The sequence below is a fragment of the Lepisosteus oculatus genome, chromosome 10 (assembly GCF_040954835.1).
Source record: "Lepisosteus oculatus isolate fLepOcu1 chromosome 10, fLepOcu1.hap2, whole genome shotgun sequence".
In the NCBI taxonomy this organism is placed as follows: domain Eukaryota; kingdom Metazoa; phylum Chordata; class Actinopteri; order Semionotiformes; family Lepisosteidae; genus Lepisosteus; species Lepisosteus oculatus.
This window is the reverse complement of record NC_090705.1, coordinates 43,263,259-43,285,791: the sequence shown is the minus strand read 5'-3', so window position 1 is coordinate 43,285,791 and position 22,533 is coordinate 43,263,259. Positions and strand designations below refer to the sequence as shown.

The following is a 22,533-nucleotide window of genomic DNA, read 5'->3' as shown; positions in this document are numbered from 1 at the left end:
GTTTTATAGAATGAAATCAACTTAAATTACAGTAACATGTTAATCCTTAAAAGTTGCATAATCTGTTAGATTTGATTGATGCAATATTTTTCCTTTATTATGCAATGGTTCAGTAAAATGTGAGATTGTGTGGAATGTCACAAAGACTAAAACTGACTATGCAGACCATCTTGCCATGTCCCAAGTTAATGTTACACAATGTTTTGAGGGTGCTGAGTTTGTTAAGCAAGATGAGTGTTTTTGTAAAATGATGTCTGAATCAACACTCAAAGTTAAAGAGTAGGATATTTATAATAGACAGAGACAGCAAACAGGAAACACACAGGACCTTCCCTGCTCTAATCAGAGATGCCACCTGTAAACCACGTCCATCTGCATTCAGTCTACACCCCCCTTGGACTTTTTCACATTTTATTCAGTTACAGCATGGAACCATGATGTATTTAACTGAGAGTTTTTGCCACTCATCAACACAAAGCATTCTTCTTTCTACTTTCTATAGGCACTGTATAAACTCACAAACCCATCCTTCTGATGAGATGTTAAACTGAGGTCCTGACTCTCTGTGGTCATTAAAAATCCCAGGGTGTTTCTCGAAAAGAGTAGGGGTGTAATCCCGGCGTCCTGGCCAAAAGTTCCCATTGGCCCTTACCAATCATGGCCTCCTAATAATCCCCATCTATGAATTGGCTACATCACTCTGCTCTCCTCCCCACTGTGGGGAGTGTTCTGGCGCACTATGGCTGCCGTCGCATCATCCAGGTGGGGCTGCACATTGGTGGTGGTGGAGGGGAGTCCCCATTACCTGTAAAGCGCTTTGAGTGGAGTGTCCAAAAAAGCGCTATATAAGTGTAAGCAATTATTAATTATTATTATAAACCTGCCACAGCGATACATTCATTGGGACAACGAAGTTTTCATATTTCCTTTAGTCTTCCTCACAAATACCAACTAGCAACGCTCCCAAGTAATGCAGCAGAAATGTTCTTCCCACACCAGCACTGTTATAATATAGAAGGATGTCAGAAATACAGTATTCCTTCTTTTTTGATGAGACACTAACTGAATTCAGGACAAATACCTTTGCATTGCTCCAGTTGTCTGCCTCTTTATTGAAAGAGATGGATCTACTGTATGTTTTAATTGGATCAAGTTAAGTAATTTTAAATATTTCACATTTCAGTAATAAAGCAACAAATATGAATGAAAACTCCAGTGTTCAAAGATGGCAGATCTTTTGCAACAAGCATCTTTTGAAATGATTGCAGATAAAGTTCTATTTTTCTCTACATGAAAAGCAACAGAAATAAATATGTGCTGTAGTGGAGAAAAAAGGTGACAATTTCTCATGATCTTAAAAACACAAATTTTATTGAAGATACATTCAGATTGAAAATATTTAGTAAAATAAGCAAGATATGAATGATCTATAAAATGTGCACCTCAGTGTGCACTCAGTTTAACTTCAGGCACAGTTTATCTTGTGACTGTAAATAAGAAAAATGTGAGAATCCCATATGTTCTTGAGAAACCCACATACAATGGTTAACACCATTAAGCTGTTGCTGTTTATAGCATAGCACTGATGGCAATAATATTCATGAGTTTCTTGTTACTTTAAATGATGTGCTTAATAGATCAAATATTTACAAAGATATACATATACAGTTGGTGTAATATTTTTAGAATAAAACAATTACAAAAAAGTGAATATGTAAACCACTGATTAATGTTCTATATGGAGAGTGTTATTTTGTTATTTTGAAAAGCAGGTGCTAATCTCCATCATGAGTAAGAAATAACCTGTGCATTAAAAAAGCTGCATGGGTCTGGTGTCTGTGCAGATGAGATTTTGGTGGATGAAAATTTATTAAAGTGAATATTCTGCTGAGATGAGTTTATTATGTGAGATTATTATGTGGAAAAAGCCGACATGAACCATTTTTGTATATAATTAGCCTTTTAAAGACAACAGAATGCCTGGGTCATGAGAAGCTCCTTAAATGTAAATATATTTTTTTTAACCAAGCAAATGTAAACAAATTTTATGAAACTCAACTTTTCAATTGGGGTTTTGTTTCAGTCATGTTAATATCTCTCTGTATATGTTTTATTTCTATTTGGTTATGTTTGGGATAATTTTGCAAAGTCACTTTTTTACTTTTCTTTTGTAATAACATCTTTACATTTACAGCGGGATTTCAGTTTTACCAGTCCACAATGTGTTCACACAGACATTTTCTTACTGATTGAGGTTACAGTTTTACATATTGTATATTGCCTACTGTATACTGTATAAACAGCTGGACTTCAAGTCCCTTAACACAATAAATGTGATACAATTGTTTCCAGTTGGGTTGTTGTGTTTAAAATCTCATATAGGATGGGTGCTGGCATGGCTGTATATGCTCAGAATTATTTATTTAATTGTACATTTTACAGGACTGTGGTACTGTAACTGTGGAACTTATTGTTGAAACTGGCACTGTTAACTAAAAGGAGAAATGCTCCTTTTAAACAGATCACTTATTAAAAAGCACAGTGGATCTCCTTCCTTGTGGTTTTTTACACTATAATCTGGTAAAATTGTATAAGCGTATCATGATAAGAAAAGCATGAAAGAGTAGTACTGTTAAATTCTAAGAAAGTTAAAATCTGAGTAATTTGCCTACATGTTTTTGAAGTTCTGTATCTCATGACCACAATTTCAGAGGCTGTGATGCATCTGCTTTGTGTTTGCTTTTTAATAAGCATAAGACCAAAGTAAACATCTTAATGACTCAATATATTTGTCTTTTTTAGCCACCAAAAAAAATATGTATATAATTTATATCACTGAAAATATTGTTATTATAAGTCATAATAACAGCGATTACAATGACCTCTAAAATGGATGTTGGGAGAAAAGTGTGAATGTCTTCATGACAAAGAAATTATATTTCTCTGCATTTTAACACTTGGTAACAGTAAAACAAATATATACAGGCCAGTTCCAAAGCAAAGCTTAAACAAAATAAATTATAAAGAAAGTATTAAAAATAAAGGATATTACATGGGTTTCTAGCCTGACCATGCTCACTATGAAACAAGTTTACAATTTTTTTTTTGTTTTGTACAATCCACTATTTAATTTCTAATTCCTGTCAGTTACTATGTTTTCATAAACCCTCTACAATGTCCTGGTAAGAGCAAAAATGTCAGAAGATAAGAGGTCCTTTTTTGGTTGCTAATTGGAGTTAGTTGATCCATCCACTTCTTGAAAAAAGAGTACCGGCTTTTGATGACATGGTGGGATAGCTTATTCCAGACTCTCACAAGATGATTGCTTTTGCATGAATTAATCCATTAGCCCTTGTTTTCTAATACTATCTCCTTGTTTGTGGGGGACTGTAAGTTTGACTGTTAAAACATTTAAAGATTTCCTTGTCCTTCTATAATAAGGTATCTGAAATTATCTATCTTGAACATGAATCCGTTTAGATGCATTTATAATTATAAATACTGTACTTGACTGTTTGACTTTCTGTTCATTCAATTTTCTGTGCTTCCGTAATACTATGGTCAGCCCCTTATTTAATTATTAAAACATGTAAATGTACTATTTATTATTTATTAGCAAACATTTTCCAAAATTTACTGACTGCAAGATCCAAACAGTTGACAATTGCTTGGGGTTACAGCTACAGAACCCTTGTTGTACGAAGGTCAGTACTAGACCGAGAATAGACTGAGGTTCCTGATTCTGAGATCTCTATGGTTAACATCTTACAGTTTTTACAGATAAAACAATATGATGTCCATTTCTGAAGTAATCTTCTGACGCACTTTTTAAACTCTTGCCCAGCAAAAGCATAAATGACGGGATTCAAACAGCAGTGGACAAATGCTAAAGTTTCTGTTACTTGTATGGCAACATCCAGATGATTTCTGGTATCACAGTAGTCTTTTGGAAGTAACCGCAAGATTTCCAGAGAACGTAAAAAAATAACAATGTTGTATGGCATCCAGAAAAGGAAAAACACAACAACAACAATAAAAATTAGTTTGACAGCTTTCACCTTTTTGAAATTCCTGCACCTTTTTAAAATCTGAAGGATGCCTGAATAACAAAAGATCATAACAGGTAGAGGAACAAGTAGACCCAAAATATTTATTTCAAAGTTCATTATAAGATGCCAAAAGGTCTTGTGTTCTTCAGGAAATTCAGTTTTACAGGTTATTCCAGTTGATTCATTTTGCACTTGGGTGAATACAATTGTAGGAACGGAGGCACAGAAACTGACCAACCATATTGCCAGACTCACAGAAGCTCCGTGAGAGACAGACCTGAACCTCATGGTAGAAGTGGCAAGAACTATTGCCATATAGCGATCTATGCTCATAATCATGATGAAGAAGATGCCACTGTAGAAGCCAATCAGATAAAACCCCATGATTGTTTTGCACATGAATTTTTCAAAAACCCAGTTGTTGCTGGCAGCATAGTGAGACCAGAAAGGCAGAGAAAAGACAAACAGTAAGTCGGACATGGCCAAATTCAGGAGGTAAACATCGGTCATTGTTCTCAGCTTCTTGAATTGGATCAAGACACAGACCACCAGCCCGTTTCCAATCAATCCAGCAATGAAGACGATGCTGTAAAGCGTGGGAAGAAACTGAGTGCCAAATTCCCTGACGTTTTTGGCGTTGCAAGGGGAATAGTTTTCTGTTGAGTCGTAATAATAAGAATAATCATTTTCTGTAGTTGTAGAAGGTGGTGTAGAGTAACTCATTTTGGGGTTCTGTAACAACAAGAAAACATACAATACTTGATGACTTTCACCAAAGCTGCTGTACCTGAAGTTATCAGATTTCTATATAATTGATGTTCATGCTTTGGGAGAAGCCTAATAGTAACCTTAAATCTTAGTTCATTCACGATCTGATTGATTTAGACCCCAGCCTGGAGTAACCAAAGTTAGTAGCTTCTTACACTTATTTAAGAATTTATTTAACTTGAAACACAAACTCCAGTAAATCCCGAGACATATCTCTGACCTTCTAAGTAAAACTGAATTTAGTATTTCGATGAGCAGTGTTGCATTTAAGACCTTTAAAAAAAAAGTCACTAAATTATTGAATGCCTGATTTTTCTAATAGAAATCCCTAAAATATATTTTTAAAATTTGAATATTTATATTACTTGAAACAAACATCAGTAGTTACCATTAATAGTTAAAGCATTATTATTTTTTCAAAACTTTTATATTTTGAGTTAAGGTAATTTTGTTTAGTCACTCCATTTAGTTATCATTTTATCATTTACCTCTTTTCACTTTCTGGAAAATGGGACAAATACCTAATTTCAAGCAAAAATTAACAGGGCTTAAATACTTAAAAGATTTCACTAAAACAGTACGACAATCAAAACAGGTCTAAGCAGTAATACTGTTCTACAGGTATGACCTGCCCCCTACAGGTCAGTTGTACTTATGAATCCAAAACTAGCACTAGGATTTACAATCGACTTAATAAATGAAGTCTTATCATCCTAACATTTTTCCTTATAATGATGCAGACATTCTCAGTAAAATTATTATTTTAGAAAATAACCTAAAATATATGTTTTTTAAAGCTGACAGCCCTGATAGTTTCCCTACGGTCATTTGTTAAAAGTTCCTTTGACCAGCAAATCAGAAAGGAGTATCTGTGCTGTTTTGTACAACAACCGCTTGTTACTACATATGTGTGACATATCATTCAAAAAAACTATAAATTGCAGTTTATAAACTGTAGATTTATACAGTAACTTCGAGAAATATTTGCATATCAACATTATTTACAATAAACCTTTTCCTAACATTTAATAGCAGCAAACAATTACAGTAATATTAGAATTACAAGTGTAATTGTAAATTAACAAGAAATTGTACAACATTACAATTTCTTCATTATTATATAGAAAGGGCATCACATTGCATGATAATTACAAATTAGTGGAGAAAGAACCATACAGGTACAAAAACTCTACTTAATGCAATACTTATACATGCTGATATAATGCCCACCTATACATGCTGATAAAAGCCTCCACTCACCTGATTTTTTTCCTGGTCCAGTTCACCTTTTTGTTTGGCTTCATCTGAAGCAGGAAGATGTCAGCTTTTACTCAAATATCATAAAGCACGAGTTCAGCAATTTCCTGATTAAAAAAAGAGGTGTGTCAAACTTTAGCACGGTGGTATTTTTAGGCTAGATAATATGCATATTTTAACACTTTGTTTGTTTAAGAAAGTATAGTTAAAATATTTAAAGATAGTTACAAATGTATCCAGATTTTTTCCTCTAGTATCCTCTGCTTCCACTGCACTAACTAGCTTTTGCCATAATGCCCCAAAACACTTATCAGACAGAAACCTTGATCTATATTGATCTATATACCTATGATCTATATGAATGTACAATGTGTGGGTGGAGCTGGGGGAGGATAGAAGGGTCTGTGTCTGAGCCTGGAGAATGAGCTTGAATGTCTATTGCTCACTCATTTCCAGATTCCTCTCCCTCTCACTCAGTCACTCAGAGAGTTCAGCAAGTCCACATTATGTCATGAGTTGATAAAGACATGCTGCTACAAATCTTCGCAGGGAGACCATCCCTGGAAACTTTACTTTTGTTGGGATTTTGGTGGAGATTCATTTTTTTTAAAAAGGAAACATTCAGGAATATATTTCTTTTTTTTCTCTAAATAATCTTGCATTTAAGCTATTAGTCAAGCACTCAGAGTTGCAAAGCAGTTTTGAAAATAATACATTGTGAATATCCGCTTCAAGTACATCAGTGAGTTAAAAACATTGTAACAGAGAGGGAATTTACTCCTCTTGTACTCAGAGACAACACTGAAGAGGAAGGCTACAGAGCATTCTCCCAGTTTTTTCAAATTAATTCCACTGGTTTTTGCATCTGCAATTTTCACAACTGTCATATTTTCTGTAGATAAACATATGTTACACTCCTAATCAAATTAATGACTACATGAAATTAATAAACCTATCAAATGCTGACTGAATGCCACAGGAAAAACACCTGAATATCTTCGGGTGAAGAAGGGTTCAGTACATGAAAAAGGCTCCACAGCCAAAACGTTGTTTCCTTTCTTCTCTTTTCAGCAGGAATAAACCTTTACTTGTTACTTTACAGCCCACGCATGCTGAAACAGCTACCTACTTGAACTATACTGTATATCATATTTCCAGCAACTGCTTAAAAGTGAGGTACAGTATTGAACTACAGAAACCCAAGCCTGACATCTGTAAAGTAAACATTGATTCTATTGCTATTTGTGCTGCTACCAGTATATTGCCGGCAGTTACAGTTATACTGTATGACTACACTACCAGGTTGTTCTATGTAAACATACACATAACATAAAACACGTGAATGCAAAATAAAACTAATTCTTGTTATCATTTTAATTTGTTTATCCTGACAGTGTAGCTATATTGCTTTGTGACAACAAACATCATTGCTGTATTAAAGGTATTAGTAAAAGAATAGCATGTTAAATGTTTGTTTACATAATTTTCCTAAAACTTATAAATATACAGTAGTGTGGTAATATACTGTACAGTACAATAATATACAGCAAACTTTGCTGTACTGAAAGAACCACACTACCCTCTAGTGATCAAACTATAGAAATACACTTCGCCATGCTTGAAGAAATCTGTATACTGTGTAGGTTTTCTGAATGGAGGTATTATCAACACATTTATAAAACGTGTTCTTGTTCACAGCTCTCTTGACCACATTCGGCAATCATCCCCACCTGGCACCTTCCCCTGCAACAGAACTCGCTGCATCACCTGCAAATACATATCTAACAACATGCTCATTCAGGGCCCCTCAGGTCAATTCCGGATCACCCTGATGACATCCTGTATCTCCAGCAACCTCATTTACTGTATCTCTGGCAAGAAATGCCCAGCTATCTACGTTGGGGAAACCAGAAGGAGACTAGGAGACCGCTTCAGAGAACATGTCAGGGCTGTGAAGATTAAAGATTTCTTATTTCATCTCAGATGGCCATGATCACACTGATCTCTCTGTCTCTGTTCTCAAAGATGGGTTTCTCAACTCGTACAGCAGAAATACTACAGAAACTAAACTCATCCTGAAAGTGGGTTCACACCTTCCCCCTTCTCTCAATGACCGACTTATTTTCGTGTAATCTTCTCTGTTCTCAACCAGGTTTGACTTCACATCTTTCTCCACCCCTCTCCACTTTGCACTTCCTGAGTGGCCTCTCTGCCTGTCCCCTCTCCCTCCTCCTCCACTTTTCCTGTTTTTGTTCTCCTGTGCTATTTAATTTTTGTGCTATTTTGCCATCTAACCTGTCTTTCTCACACTTGAAGAAGGCTCCACGGCCAAAACGCTGTGTTTCCTTTCTTCTCTTTTCAGGATGGAATAAACCCATTACCTGTTCCTTTGCAGCCTATGCATGCCTGTAAAACTGTTTATGATAAAAAAGTTTTAGTGCTGAAGACTGTCATTGATCTGAGTTCTAAAATTACTCTTCTGAATTAAGTCTTTCGATTATAGTTTTCCTTTTCTTTCTGTATAACAATTTTTCCCCTTGAAAGTTTATTAACTCAAAATTACTCATATCTTCACCCTCATGAAGTTCCACAGCAGATCTAATTTCAGTAGAAACAGGGATAATTTAATTTTCAATCGCACCCTGTATGGTAAACACACTGCCAAGTGCCTTACCCTAAAATTATGATTAAAAGAAAAGACAAGAGGGAACAGTAAAACAAATAAATTAGATAAAATAAAATAATGCGCAATCTAATCTTAAAATTGAGATGAAAAATGTTTAGAAATGGCTTTTCAGTTTTGTAAAGTAGACACATGTCCACAATTTATATGTGGGGAAAAGGACATTCCGCATCTTAGGACATAACTGTAAAAGGTTTTCAGATCCTCAGTATGACATTATTTTAAGCAAATTCTCTACATGATGAAATACAGAAGCTAAATAGACCTTTAAGTGTGCAAAGGGCCATATTACTCATGACGACGTGGGTCAATAAAATAATTTTTAGATCAAAACGTCACAGGTGCTCAATGCCAGGCAGCTACACTGGAAAACTATGTTCACATCTGACTCATTTTCTAGAATGGAGTTGACATCAGATAAAAAAAACACAGCAGTAATCCAGACTAGAAGTCTCAAAAGTATTAACTATATTCTCAGCATCTCAACAGGACAGGATGGATTAAAATGGACAATTAGCACAAGAACAAAAATGAAACTCTTAGAATACTCTTTACATGACATGTCAAAATTAGGACTTAAAATAATACTAGTTATTTTCAGTTGGGATATTGGCCTAATTGCCAGTCCACTAGTAACAAAGCTTAATGTATTACTTTTGTGTAAGTGATGAGGATCTGTTTATATTTTTTAACAGACCTTCATAATGTGATGTGTTAAATGGCAATATGACACAATTGTCACGCCCTCTACTAATTACACTCAGCCCTGAGCACTTCTGCCAAATGACACCACCCCTGCAAATCGGCCAACCACGACACTTCATCAATCAACGCACCTTCTTCCTCGCACAGTACTTAAACCCTTCTGAACTCTCTGCTCTTTGCCTGGTATTGGTTGTTATTTTAGTTAGTTACTTTCTGTTTCCTTCTCACTCTTTGTTGCCTACCACAGAACTCACCTTTGCTACGTCTCCTGCCTTGCCCCTTCGGATTTGGGAGCCTTCTTGATTGACCTTCACCTTTGGATCACAGAACTGCCTTTTCGATTACGATTTCAGCCTTGCTCTATTCTGGATTGGAAACCTGCTCTGCTACCTATTTCTATGAACCTCGATCTCGACTTGGACTCTCACCTCGCCCCCTTAGGTACCGCATAGGGTTCATCCTCCCATTTCCTCAGCGGGTCACCCGTGACAACAATGGTATCATCATCAATGAAACAATTAAGATACAAGTACAATGGTGCTTAAGTAATTCCACACACTATTTAAAGTAGAAAATAACCAATTAAACAGGCTTTATGGAAGAAGCAGGAGTAAATAGTTTTAAGACCTCTTTGTCTTTGTATCATGAAGATGAAATGTATTTTTTCTCTTTAAAATAAATGTGAAAATATAAATTATATTCTACATACTGTATGTTAAATGAAAAGGAAGATGTTTCAGTTTTTAAATGATTTTGCCAATCATAGGCCTTAATCTCCAAACAACCAGTACTTCAGTACAGTATATTCCTCTTTGGTTGGCATTAATTGGATGCACATAAAATTTCCTGTGTGAAGAGTCCTTTGGTTAAAAACAGGCTCTCCTGGTGAGTGGTTGTTAAATAGGGAGATAGATTCCCATTCGTTTGGTGACATCTAGGTTTACAGAGAGATTTAATGCAGGGAAATCAGAGTTCCCGAAATACCACAGAATAGCAACTTAACTAGGTCCAAACTGAAATTCAATCTGGACTTAGGAAATAGGAGCTCCCACCTTCTGTCTTCTGTCTCTTCTTTTCTACCTCCCTCCTTGGCTTCTCCATCCTCTCCAAAGGTGTCTTTTTGGACTCTTGATTGACCCAGAACTTAATTATCTAAGGTAAAACAAAGTCAACCTCTCAATTACTTTGATCACTGAACCTGGACTCCTTGTTTTGGAGCTGGAGATGTTAACATCAGCCAGGTGTTACCCATTATCTCTAGATTCTTGGAGACACTTCTATAGTCACCTACACCTGAACCAATACAGAAAGCACAAACTCATCCCACTGGAGCCTGAAATCAGTTATTGGGATTTATTTCCCCACAATACTACTAGCAGAGCAGCAGTGGACAACGTTGTCCTGGGCCAGATGTTGCCAGGTGTTGCCACATGGGCTTCCTGGTGCGTATGCATGCACAGCTGGCCCTCACCCGGGAAACAAGCAGTTCACATCATTCTGCACCTATACATTTTTGTGGTACCAAAGCACATATGTGAAGGTCAAGAAACTAATTTCTTGACACTTTAACAGTGTGCCTTTATACAGGAACGTGTAAAGGTTTAATCCATGCGTAAAAGAGAAGGAAAGAAACAACGTTTTGCCAGTGCCTTTATACAGATGCTTTGAAACAATGATATTACAAGAAACCATCTGCGTAACGATAACACAAAGGCTTGATTTCTTACCAGTGGGACATTGTGGCATTCATGCTTAATGCTCTAGTGTTACCCTCACAGCCCCCTTGTTAGTCACAGGTGCATGTTCACGGTGACAAAGAAACGTCAGAAATATCCTGTTGGATAGCATTAAGGTTCGGTGTGAAGAGAGATAGAGGCTTATTTTCCTTTTTGAGATGAATAACTTGGTAGCCAATCGGATTTCTGTTTCTTAGCGGCAACAATTGATACCGCGGTAGCAGTCTCCTCTGAGCCACAGGGTGGCGCTACAACTTTGTTTCAGCTGGATTAATGGTGGGAAACAACCATTCACAAACGTGTTGCTTACTAACCATCTTTTCTTCTCAGATTTCTTTACTAAGAAAATCATTATATTTAGTGAGATCGGCCTTTTAAAAACAGTGAATATTATATTTTTAATGAAATCCCGTATACATGTTATAGCATTACTCCAACATGTAATAGAAGAGCACACGTCGGTTTCAACTTGTTTATGCGCTGTTACTACTTTTTAGAACATTAATTCACTTCTAAATATGTTTTTTTAACGTTTTCTATTAGAGCACAGAGCTGTCCTAGACTATACTGGTACTTGTGATACAAGTCACTTTATTTTTTCTCCAGAGCTAAACATAGCGAAATAAAGCTATTCTACTCTTGACTGTACACTCGTAGCACCTAAAAAAGGTGTTTCTCAAGCACCCGACCCCTCGTGTGACAGCGCTGAAATCCCAGCCCCGGCTTGGCCGGAGAGCGGGACCTCCAGCCTGCTGTAATGAATTCCCTGTGTGATTGACAGGGAGTGCTGACGGAGCCGAGTGGGGGATAAAAGTGGAGCGACGGCAGAAAGACGGGGAGAGGCGATTCTTGTCCAATTTATAAACGGGGAACTGGATTTTTGGAAACCGCACATAAGCAAGGAAAGGGGGGATTTGCGTCAGATGTAAATCGAAGTAAGTACTGGATCAGGAAAGCAAAACCAAAACCACAATGTAACTGCTGCCTTTGTGGATTAGTTTGAGCGCTGACTTCAGTCGCTGTTTGTGTACCGCTGTAACTATGCGGCTACACTTCGCCTGCAAATGACGAGAGTCCTGCTAGCAAGCTGTCACTTTCGTATGCACTGTGCAGCGGTGCACTGTACTTGCGCATCGTTTGTTAAATGAATTTTTCTTGCGGTTGACATTGGGATAATAATTGATAAAAGTAACAGTCGGCCAAAGCCCTTGACAAGCCCCCGTGGATTTCAAATTCTAAAGTTGTTGAGGTTGTTTTGAACCTCTACGCCACCTTTTGGATTTTAGTTTACTAGTACAGTAAAGCGAGCCGATCTGGTCATTGCCAACGCAACTTGAAAATCAACTAAAATACCTGCTTATGACGAGCCTACTGTATGTTCGCTCCGTCCGAGGTATTTCTCCCTCAGCTATTGAATCGGTGGCTCGTTTTCCATGAGAACATAAATCTCTAAAGGAAAGTTTTTTTTTCCAGTTTGCAGAAGTGCGCTTTCTCATGGATCCCTACGCATTGAATTGGTTTACAATGTTAATTTAGAAGGAAAACCATCGTGCCTCAGAAGACAAATACCGTGGTACTGTACGTTTAATTTGCAAATCGATATTAAGAGAAACTGTACCTGTTACAGTACAGACTTTAGGATGGAAAGTACAGCGAATACATCCACAAAACCACCGACAGGGTAAGTACTGTATGCATATTTTTTTACTTGGGCCACAGAGATGTCAATATGTGCAGGGTTGCTTTTTTTATATTCAGCATTAAAAATAACAGAAATACTGTACCTAGTGTTTTTAAGCCATTGATACTATACCATCTGTTTTGATTTAGAGGGGAAGGAGATTTTTTTTTTGCTTTGATCCTTGAAAAGTGACAGATTTATAGACAAGACGGTGTACTTGACTGCCATTTCTCGTTTTGACTCTTTTTTCTCAGGTGGGTTAACTTAATGGTAAACTACAGTCTAAAAAGCAGCTGTGAACCCTTCAAGTCTTTAAAAAGAAATATGTTTTTTAAGGTTGCACTGAGCCAGTATGGATATTAATAGTTGCACTTAATTTCTAAAGACATAACTGGGCTAGGAATTACTTCAACAGAAACAGCAGGGCTCCGATAACTACATTCATAGACTGCGTGTACTTGCCGAGAATAGACGGACACTTCACAGACTTGGGAATCGCAAGCGCGCACATTTCTCTAACAAAGATGCCTTTTGTTGTTGTGCTGAAGGGCTGGGCTTGTAAACGGAGATCAGTTTAAGTGTATTTTGAACCGCGGATAAATGGCATCTGCCATCTGGCAAGCGCTGATGGCATTAACAAATGTTGGAAGTCCATCTCACTAAAAGGCTAGAATCAGGTGTACTTTGTTTCGGGTGGTTGTTGTTGCTGTTGTTGTTAACGCGATGATCATTTTTAATGAATATTTTTTTTAATAAGTCCTTTTCTAATAGTACGTGAGTTGGTTTTCATGTACTAGGCTGTATTACCAAAGTCTTTTATGAAGCAAATAGATTAAAGGGGCAGTGGGGTTGATTGAAATAGTGGCCTTTTACTGAATTGAATTATTGGGTAGTAGTGAAGCCTTTTCTGTGATATTTTTGAAATTCTGTTTGTAGCGGTTGCTTTATAATATTGCCTTAGTCCATAGTTTATAGTTTAAACAAAACAATTGTTAAATAACAATGTTCAATTTATTCAGCATAGTGTGCAGAGCAGTGATCAGGCTTTCTCTAGACTGTAACACCTCCAAGATATAGAAACCATTGTCATGATTTGCAATTTATTTTATTCTTCCCACTTTTGAAACTGATTGCCTTCTAAGACCAGGTAGCCAATCAACAACAACATGCAGTATGTGGGCATGTGGAGACACCTGAGACATTAAGCTGTGATAGCGGTCAGCCAAATTCGAGGCCTGACCTGCCCATCTGCAATCTTCCTTTGGGTGATATAATTGAAATCAGGCTGATTTTGACTACAACCAAAGCTGCCTCATTTTTCACCTGAATATTTGCTCCAATAACTTTGATAGCGACACTAGTATCTATCAAATACTTTGTGAAATACTGTATGGGAAACATCATAGTATAACAAAATCATAGCATCAGCTCCGATCAAGAAGTGGTGTACACATACAGTACTACTGTTAATAACAAAGTCCAGACTGCGGAAAATGCAATTCAAGTATGGTACAGCAAACCAAGATGTCCGCCAGACTGCCACTGGTCTTTTGTGCCATTATCTTCCAAACATTCAGACTGTGTTTGGTTAAACAATGCATGATAGATCAGCTTCAAAACTGGCAGACATCCTGGGCACTTGCTGATATATTGCAGGACAATAATAAGACTTCTGCATCAACCAGGATGGGTGTCTAAGCTGCATTTGGAAAAAAAAAGTTCAGATTCTTCCAGACCAATAGATTAGTTTGAAAAATTTGCTTCAATGCAGCTCAGCATAAACAGCAGCCATAACATTTTATCACAATGGTACCGTTTAAAATATTGGAAAGCAGCCACAAATCTAAACTGTTTTAAAGTGTTTATGTTCAAAACATTTTTTAAACAATTCAAAACTAATTTATTCATGTATATTTATTTATCATCCTGGAATAAATACAATTCGAATATTATAAAATGATATTCTTGTGCAAACTAAGATGGACACTTCACTACCAGTGCCATCTTCAAAATGTCAAACAGCATGCCCTGAAAAATGGTCTTGCAACAGATTTTTCAGGCATCATCCATATGCAATGATTCAGATCCGTAAACTTGCTCTGTAACAAGTGCCTTCATTGAAACCTGTCTGAGAAACCTCCAAATATTGCTGCTGAAAAACTATTCAGGCATTTCTCTCTAAATCTGATAGGTGTGTTGAATAGACTTGTGCTGCACAGTGGTGCAGTGGTTAACATCACTGCCTCTTAGCGTGGGGGCCCTGGGTTCAGATCCTGGGGTGGGTGGGGTTTCTATGTCCCCAGTGTTCATGTGGGATTCCACCAGGTGCTCTGGTTACCTCCCACTGTCCAAAGACATGCTGGTGGGTTAACTGGCTTCTGGGAAAATCACCCCTGGTGTGTGAGAAATTTGTTTCTAACCTAAATCCACTTGATGAATGCTTGAGGAATATCTGAGATGGCTTTTACATAATGAAGCTGAATGGTAACTACTTAAGCTTCTGATTTATGGTAGTTATTTTAAGCCAGCAGTTGCTTTTCATTCCTTAAACCATACGCCTGTGCTATTCTGCAACAGTGGCATTCGTTAAAGTAATTAGCAATGTTAAATACATTGAATAAACAGTTTCTTCTGCAGAACTATCATCCAACTAATATATGGAGTCACTTGTAGTGTTTCTGGTATCATGTTTTGGTTCTTACAGTGATTACATAAGCTGAGGCCGGAGCAGTTATACAAACTGATACAAGTTTAGCCAGTGCATCTCAAGTGACTGTTGCAGAGGACAGTATGCCTGGCTAATCTTGGCAAGTGTCTTATCATGACTGCAGTGTAACTGCATATGGCTCTGCTGCTGATCAGACATAATGCACATGCTTGTATCTGGTCTTGATACGTTAGCCACACTGAATTAGAGGTCTGATACTGACGTATTAGTGTAAATCTGGATAACACTTTCATATATTTCACTTTTAGTTTTTAATGAGTGTACAGTAGATACCATACATTTATTTCATTTTATTCATGAAGGGATGTTTGTTGTATACCTTATGCTCATTTATATAAAAAAATTAAAGTATCTTGAACACTTCACAGTTATCATTTGGCTCTTGGTGCTAAGATTAAGGTGTTGCCAGTGCTTTATTGACTTGAGAGTAGCAGACAATTGCTAGTAGTTTGTTATACTGTATGGGGACACAAGTAGAAATCTTTGCATCACTTCTGATGTTTCCTTTTGCCATGAAGGGCACTGAAACAAAGGAGGCGAGAGCAGAAGTTTGTGGAGAGTTTTAATGGCTTTACTGTGCTAGAGATGGATCCAGTTTTTAGTTTTTTAACTTTGCATCTTAGATCATTATTTTTGCAAATATGTCGCAGGATAAATTGCAAAGTTGGTAACTTTCATACGATGTACTGTAAGCATTATTTATCATTTTTCCATAGGGTAGTCATTTGACCTTTCAGTCCATATTTCAATAACATACTTAATTATTTTTTTGGCAGAAGTTTTGTAGTCTCTTTAACTGTAACAACAGTCCTCTTGCAGAGGGTGTGTACACTGTACCTCTTAAAGATTCAAACTAAGCCTCTTTTGAACAGCATTGTAAAACACAAGCTTTGCTTGCTATTCTAAAGGGCTTTAAATGGCTTTCTCCTGTATTTTATCATTTATGCTGTGAAAGGCTTCAATAAGTACATCTAATGCCTGATTTCAGCAGAATCTATATCAAGGGCATCTAGAATGTTCTTGTTATTGGACAGCATTGGAACACAGGTTTTGAATTAAGTTTCATTCAAACAATATTTTGTCCATGTATTGCCATTATTAAAACATTTAACCATAAAGCCATAATTTATTTTAATTTTTAGCAATAAAAATATTTTTGCAGTCTCTTATTCAAAATGTTTTTCAGCTAGATGTACTGTAATGCACTGATCTCTGAAGAGGCACAACAACTCAGCTACTTTGCAGGAAATGAAATAGTTCTGTTTCTAGCTCAGTGACCAGCTTGTGAAATCTGAGACTTTGAGTTTAGGGCAAAGCACATAAAGCAGTGTAAGGTTACTAGATTACAAAGCTGCAATGATATGAAAATCAAAGGATAGGAAGTTAAAGCTGCAGACGCTGAGGCATCCTCGATTTTCTTATGAATTCTAATGCAGTACCTCTCTATTACGGTAAAATATTCTTACTGTAATCTGCTGCTGTAGTTAAATGCTGTGCACTGTGCTGTGGATTATTTTGTAAGGTGAAAACTACTGAAACCCAAAACTGAAAATAGTTTGCATTTATATTTGCTTACATCTTTTCACATTATCAGCGTAGTACAGTATGTCAGTTCTGCCCATGAGTATACATAAAATGCCATTACTGGGTGTGTTTGGGGCAGTGATTGGAGTCCTGGCTAAGAGCCTTGAATTTCCTGCTCTCTGATGTGGTGTCTGGTGTGGCTGTTCTGGATGACCTCCTCTGGAGGTTGGGTGGTGCAGAATGTGCTGCAGTATAATTAGAAGTTCGTTATTAGTAGTAGCGGAGCGTTCGGTAACCTAGATGAATATACTTAAATATGGGTTATAAACAATGAAAAAAGGATTTCAAATCCTATACTTATTCATATAAAAAAACAAGTACAAAGTAAAAATAAGATTTCAAAATGGATAGGATTGTATTGAGCAGGGCATATTTTGTCAGTCACCCGAAAATTGAAACAACTTTCACTACACCCATCCATTTTCAAACTGCTTCTTCCAATTCAGGGTCATACAGTAGGTTAGCTGGAGTCTATCCCAGCAAGCAGTGGGTGCAAGGCAGGTTAGACCTTGGACAGGATGCTGTGAAATGCAACTTGTATTTGTAGTTTTTTCAATTAGTATTTCAGACTCTCAAATTTGTACTGAAATTTCTCTGTGAGAAGAACTGCAATAATAAATATAAATGAAATAAAAATTAAAGCAAATATTGTATGTATTGCAGATTGCAGTGTTGGACAGTCAGTCTATCACATCAATGGATGAATTAAAAATATCTGTGTTTTTGTTTCAGAGAACTTAATACCATATCACAATTTTTTAAAATATGTTAGTGTGCCTGAATTGTCCATCTATCCAGTTTCAGGGCAGTGCTTATTCTTTGTAAGAGCTGCATCAATCTTTCACCTACCCTAGAAGTATTGAGTGCAAGGCAGTGTCACGAATGTCCGAAAGGCATGCTGTGGAATGGCCAGGGGAGCAATAAAGACCCAATGCATAGCGGTAAAAGTGGCAACACTGGGGTTAGCCCAGGCTCCGGGGGTCAGACGATGTCGATAAGAAACCTATGCCCTCAGGCCACAGACAGGAGCGACCTGGTGCTAGGTGGGTCTCAGGACATCCGTACCCTCAGTGCTGAGGCAGGAGCAGAGTAGACACAGGAAGTAAATAGGCTACACAGCAAGACACACCAGAAAGACATGAATAATCACAGGGAACTAGGAACAGGACAGAAGTAGAGCGCCCTCTAGGTGTACAGGGCGTGACAGTACCCGCATTATTGAATGTCGGGGGGGCGTACTGGTGACAAAAAAAACAGACCAAACACGTAAAAACGATCACACACAACAAAAAATAAACACTGATGGTACAGGGGAACAAATAACACATAATAGCTATAAGAATATTGTACAGTGTGCTAGTAAGAACTCTAGAAGAATTTAAGATACTGCATATACTTTTGGTTTCTATACTCATTGCGTTCTGGATTCGTACCAGAGAAGAGCAGCTAGGTACCAGTTCCTGGGCTTGAAGGACTGATCTACACTGTCAATCTAAAAAAACTGAACTGATACAGTACCATCAAATAAACTGTAATTCAACATGAATTTCACAGATTTTGCTACTGACTCAATTTCTAATTAGTGATTAATTATGCTTATGCCTCTCAAGGAAGTTATTTTAAGAGAACCAAATATGCTTGGTCATAACAATGAAAAGGCAAGGTATACTGTAAGTCATACTATGGTACTGCACTTTGAAAGAGCACATGCTTGTACTTTGTGGTTTACAAGTAACAGAATTTAGAAATGTTCGTGTCTGTGGTTCTGCCTCCATTCTTTGGAATTGCAGTGGTTAGAGTTTGTACATTAGTCTTTGGTCTTAACAGCAATAAAAGAGCCTTATTGGGTTAGAATGTAGCTATCAGACTAATTGTACAAGGGGTGAAATATTCTCTAATTATTATTTAAATGAAGCCTGAGTTAAAGCGTTTGTCAGAAATTCTAAACTTTGTCAGTAAAGTATAACATAAAGATGCCTTGACTGTTATTCATACCAACCCTTAGATTAACATTTGGGGATACTAGCAACGACATTCTTGTAGGTTTTGCTATTCTATACCTGGAGTGAGTCTGTCAAGGATTTATAACTAGTTGTTTTGCAAGGATCTAAAAACCATCATTGTCAATTTACCATGTTCAATACTTTTATTGTTAGATATATGGACCCTTGTTATGGGTTCAATTTTTAAACGAAACTAATAGTTTACTAATAATTTTGTAATTACAACTGTTTTTGGTGTTTAACAACTGACCATCCCACTTAAAACAAGGTTCTTACTTATAGCGGATTGAAAGCACAGTCCTTATCTCCCAGTTCTGCGCTTGGAAATGGGTGAGCATGATTATTCAGCCTGGATTGCAGCTGTCAGGTGATGTTGACTGTAGCCTTGTTACGGTATGAAGTGGGTAGATGAAAAGAGACAGCCTCAGGGACAGAGTTTAAGCTGAGACTGGCAAGCATTTGTTACCTGAAACCACTGGTCTTTTTTCGATTTATTTTGAGAAGGATAACGGTAGAGATGCCAATGTGATATCAAGTATATAGTAGGGTTGATGCGTGATTAAACCATAGAAATTATTACTCTTCTTGTGCAAGTGAGTATCGTTTTACTTTAGGTTTGGCTTTGTAATTTCAAGCTTGTTTTTACAGTATTACCTGTAGATAACTGAACAGGACCTTGAAGTAAAGAAACAAATCCTACGTGAAGAAAGGTGCTCTGATCTTTATTGTTTCAGTCAAGACCAAAACAAAAATGCATAATATGAAATGCTTTCTATATAATCACATTGTGATTGTAATTTGTTTGTTTTTTACAATGTAGTAGATCTTTATGAAAAGAAAGGTTTGCATTATTGCTTTGTTTTACCATCTTTTCATAAGGATTGCAGAAGCTCATTGTTTCTGTACTGTAAATTATTGCATTTTCTGTTTGTTTATGTGGTTTACAGCTGTGTGGGAAAATGTGCAAATGTGTTAAATTAGTAACATTTGAATCCCTCTTAAAGGTCATTAAATAAAATGAGATATTTGAAAAAAATTGAAATAAGGCAAAATAGCTTTCCAAGAAGTCTTTGTACATTTATTTATTCATTTTCCATCTCAGTGTTAAGTTCTGACCTGTACAAGGGTGTTAATATAGATTACAAATTTAAACTTATTTTCAGAGTCTTTAAAGTTTGAATTCTTTGTATAATTGCTATTGAGGGTGAAACTTGCTCACTTCTTCTTACTTCACCAGTTCGCTATGTTTTTGAGTCATGTGTTTTAATATTTTAACGGGTCACCTGGGAAATAAGGCATCATGTCCCTTGCAGAAACAAATAAAGCCATGTGCTTTCTTTGCCTGTGAACCTGTATTTAATTTCTGTGTTCACTGTGGGATTACACTTGAGGCTAATTGTTATTTCACTCTGCTTGGTTTTCCATTTCATCAGTCCCCAGAGAAATTACCGCAGGGCCAGGTTATTCTACATGATTCAGTGTTGTTTTGTAAGTCACCCACTTATACAATATGTATTAAAATTATATTTTTCTAATATTTGACTGAGACACATATACAGTATGTTATTTTGCTTCTGCATTGACTTTAAAGTAAGACTTAAAAAAAAGTATATGTTGGTGCAACAGTTTTATTTACTTACTGTATTTGTGTATTTTTTCTAAATGTGATTTCTTGTGAAACTTTGAAATTTGTCTCCCAGATATACTGTGTTTTAGATAGTTTAAAAATGGACACTTCCATGTAGCTTATTTGGGAAGTCTTTGTATTCTTTGTTTCCTACTTTTGGACTGCCTTCTGATACCAGAATGTTTGTACTATTATGTCATAAGCTTTGTTCGATATTCAGATTAGACGATAGATGACCTTTTGTGCAGATATGTATTAAAAAATAATACATTTTTGTTTATTATTTTGTTTTTTATGACATAGTAAACAGAAATTATAAACAGTTTAAATCTCCTTGGCTGTGGTACCTTACACATTTATTATAAAATATTTGTACAAATGTGTAGAAAGTAAACCTCTGACACAGTGGCTTAAGCAGAGAGAGGAGAGATGCTCACCTTTGGACTGGATCAATAAAATAATAAGATAAGCAGATCTCTGTGTATTACGGCGTGATGTGTCATGGGTGTGGTCATCACAGTCACTTCGACTTTGCAGTTTCAACAGTGTCTTCTACAGTACAAGGTTCTTCTTACATCAAGATAGCTGGAGATGAAGAAAGCCTCTTCAGAGACAGGGCAAAAAGTGTGCACACTGATAAATCACTTCAAATACAAAAGTTACCTTAAATAATTGAATTGTACAGTATATGAAGTTCCTCTCGCCTGTATGAAGTTCCTCTGTCTGTGCCCTGCGATGTCCAGCCTGTCCCCAGCCTTGGACCCACTGCTTACAGGATGGGCTTTGGCTCTCCTGCGACCCTGAATTAGATTAAAAATGGTTCTAAGATATACAAGAGCAGTCCATCAACATCCGTCTCTTCTTACAAAGATCTCAGAGTTGCTAAGCTTTGCATCAGTTCATATGTGAAACAGGTTTAATGCCAGTACATTTTGTTTTGACACATATATTTTTTTTTTGCTCTAGTTGTAAATAGGAGTATCTGTTTTTCCTGCCTTACCCACACTTCTGGGCCGTGGCATGGCATCTAGCACTGCCGCCTCCCCAGTCCAGGTTCCTGGGTTTGATGGTTTGATTCTGGGTTAAAGCGGCAGTGTGTGTGTGATGAGTTTGCAGGATATTTCACTGGACCCTTGGTTCCCCCTGCCTCCCAGAGACACCCAGGTGAGGTTTGATTGGCTATGGTACCTTTTCCCACTGGGGATTATCTCTATGAAGGAGACAGCTGGGCTCTCTGCCTCATTACTTAGCCATAAACAGCGATGCTGTAGTACCTCTCTCCCCCATGACCAGCTCTCCACAGGGTACTCCGCTCCCACACTTCTGAGCTTCTGCCCTGGCGGACGGAATGGTAGTGCTCCTGGGTGGTTACTGCCTTAACTTTTTAAACTCCTGATTTTCATTCGGCTGCGACAGGCCAGCCTAACATTGCCGTGTTAGAGTGTAGGTATTTGATTATGTTCTCGGATATTTGAAAGGGTGGGGCTCTCCACTCAAGTGGTTTGAAACCCGAGAGCACAGGCAGATGCTGAATTAGGAAGCCACATGCCTAGTAACTGCAAACAAATGCCTGCATGGAGTCAAATAACCCTGGATACGTCTGGGTCATTCAGGTTTTGTAAGCAACTTCAATCATAAATTTGCAGCTGTTTCAAAATAGAAAGAAAAAGCTCTTCAGTGTAAATATAGGTTGCTATGTGAACACCATAACT

General features: G+C 37.1%; 2 protein-coding genes across 9 annotated transcripts in view; one reads left to right on the top strand and one right to left on the bottom strand.

Moving 5' to 3' along the window:
• Positions 1-1,342: 1,342 nt before the first annotated feature.
• On the bottom strand, positions 1,343-6,376 carry LOC102692695 (C-C chemokine receptor type 4-like). 2 transcript variants are annotated; one of them, XM_015357014.2, is made up of 3 exons: positions 6,303-6,376; positions 6,078-6,181; positions 1,343-4,781 (listed from the first exon to the last, which is right to left on the bottom strand). In XM_015357014.2, the coding sequence occupies exon 3, from the start codon at positions 4,770-4,772 to the stop codon at positions 3,681-3,683; it is 1,092 nt and encodes a 363-aa protein (XP_015212500.1). In that variant the 5' UTR covers positions 4,773-4,781; positions 6,078-6,181; positions 6,303-6,376; the 3' UTR covers positions 1,343-3,680. The 2 variants fall into 2 exon arrangements, with proteins under 2 accessions (XP_015212500.1, XP_015212499.1); XM_015357013.2 differs by having other exon boundaries at positions 6,078-6,338.
• Positions 6,377-11,837: 5,461 nt separating this feature from the next.
• The window catches only part of cobl (cordon-bleu WH2 repeat protein), an 83,645-nt gene continuing 72,949 nt past the window's right edge, over positions 11,838-22,533 (top strand). For 2 of the 7 annotated variants that reach the window (XM_015357007.2, XM_015357010.2), the window contains exons 1-2: positions 11,839-12,133; positions 12,672-12,879. In XM_015357007.2, coding sequence (XP_015212493.2) covers positions 12,839-12,879 — 41 coding nt within the window. In that variant the 5' untranslated portion in view covers positions 11,839-12,133; positions 12,672-12,838. Of the gene's footprint in view, positions 12,134-12,671; positions 12,880-19,615; positions 19,788-22,533 lie in introns of those variants that run through there. The other 5 variants (XM_015357011.2, XM_069195258.1, XM_015357005.2 and 2 more) reach the window with 5 other exon arrangements.

Bases quoted from the DNA above. Each gene is read 5' to 3' on its own strand.
- LOC102692695 (XM_015357014.2), bottom strand. From the start codon at position 4,772: ATGAGTTACTCTACACCACCTTCTACAACTACAGAAAATGATTATTCT.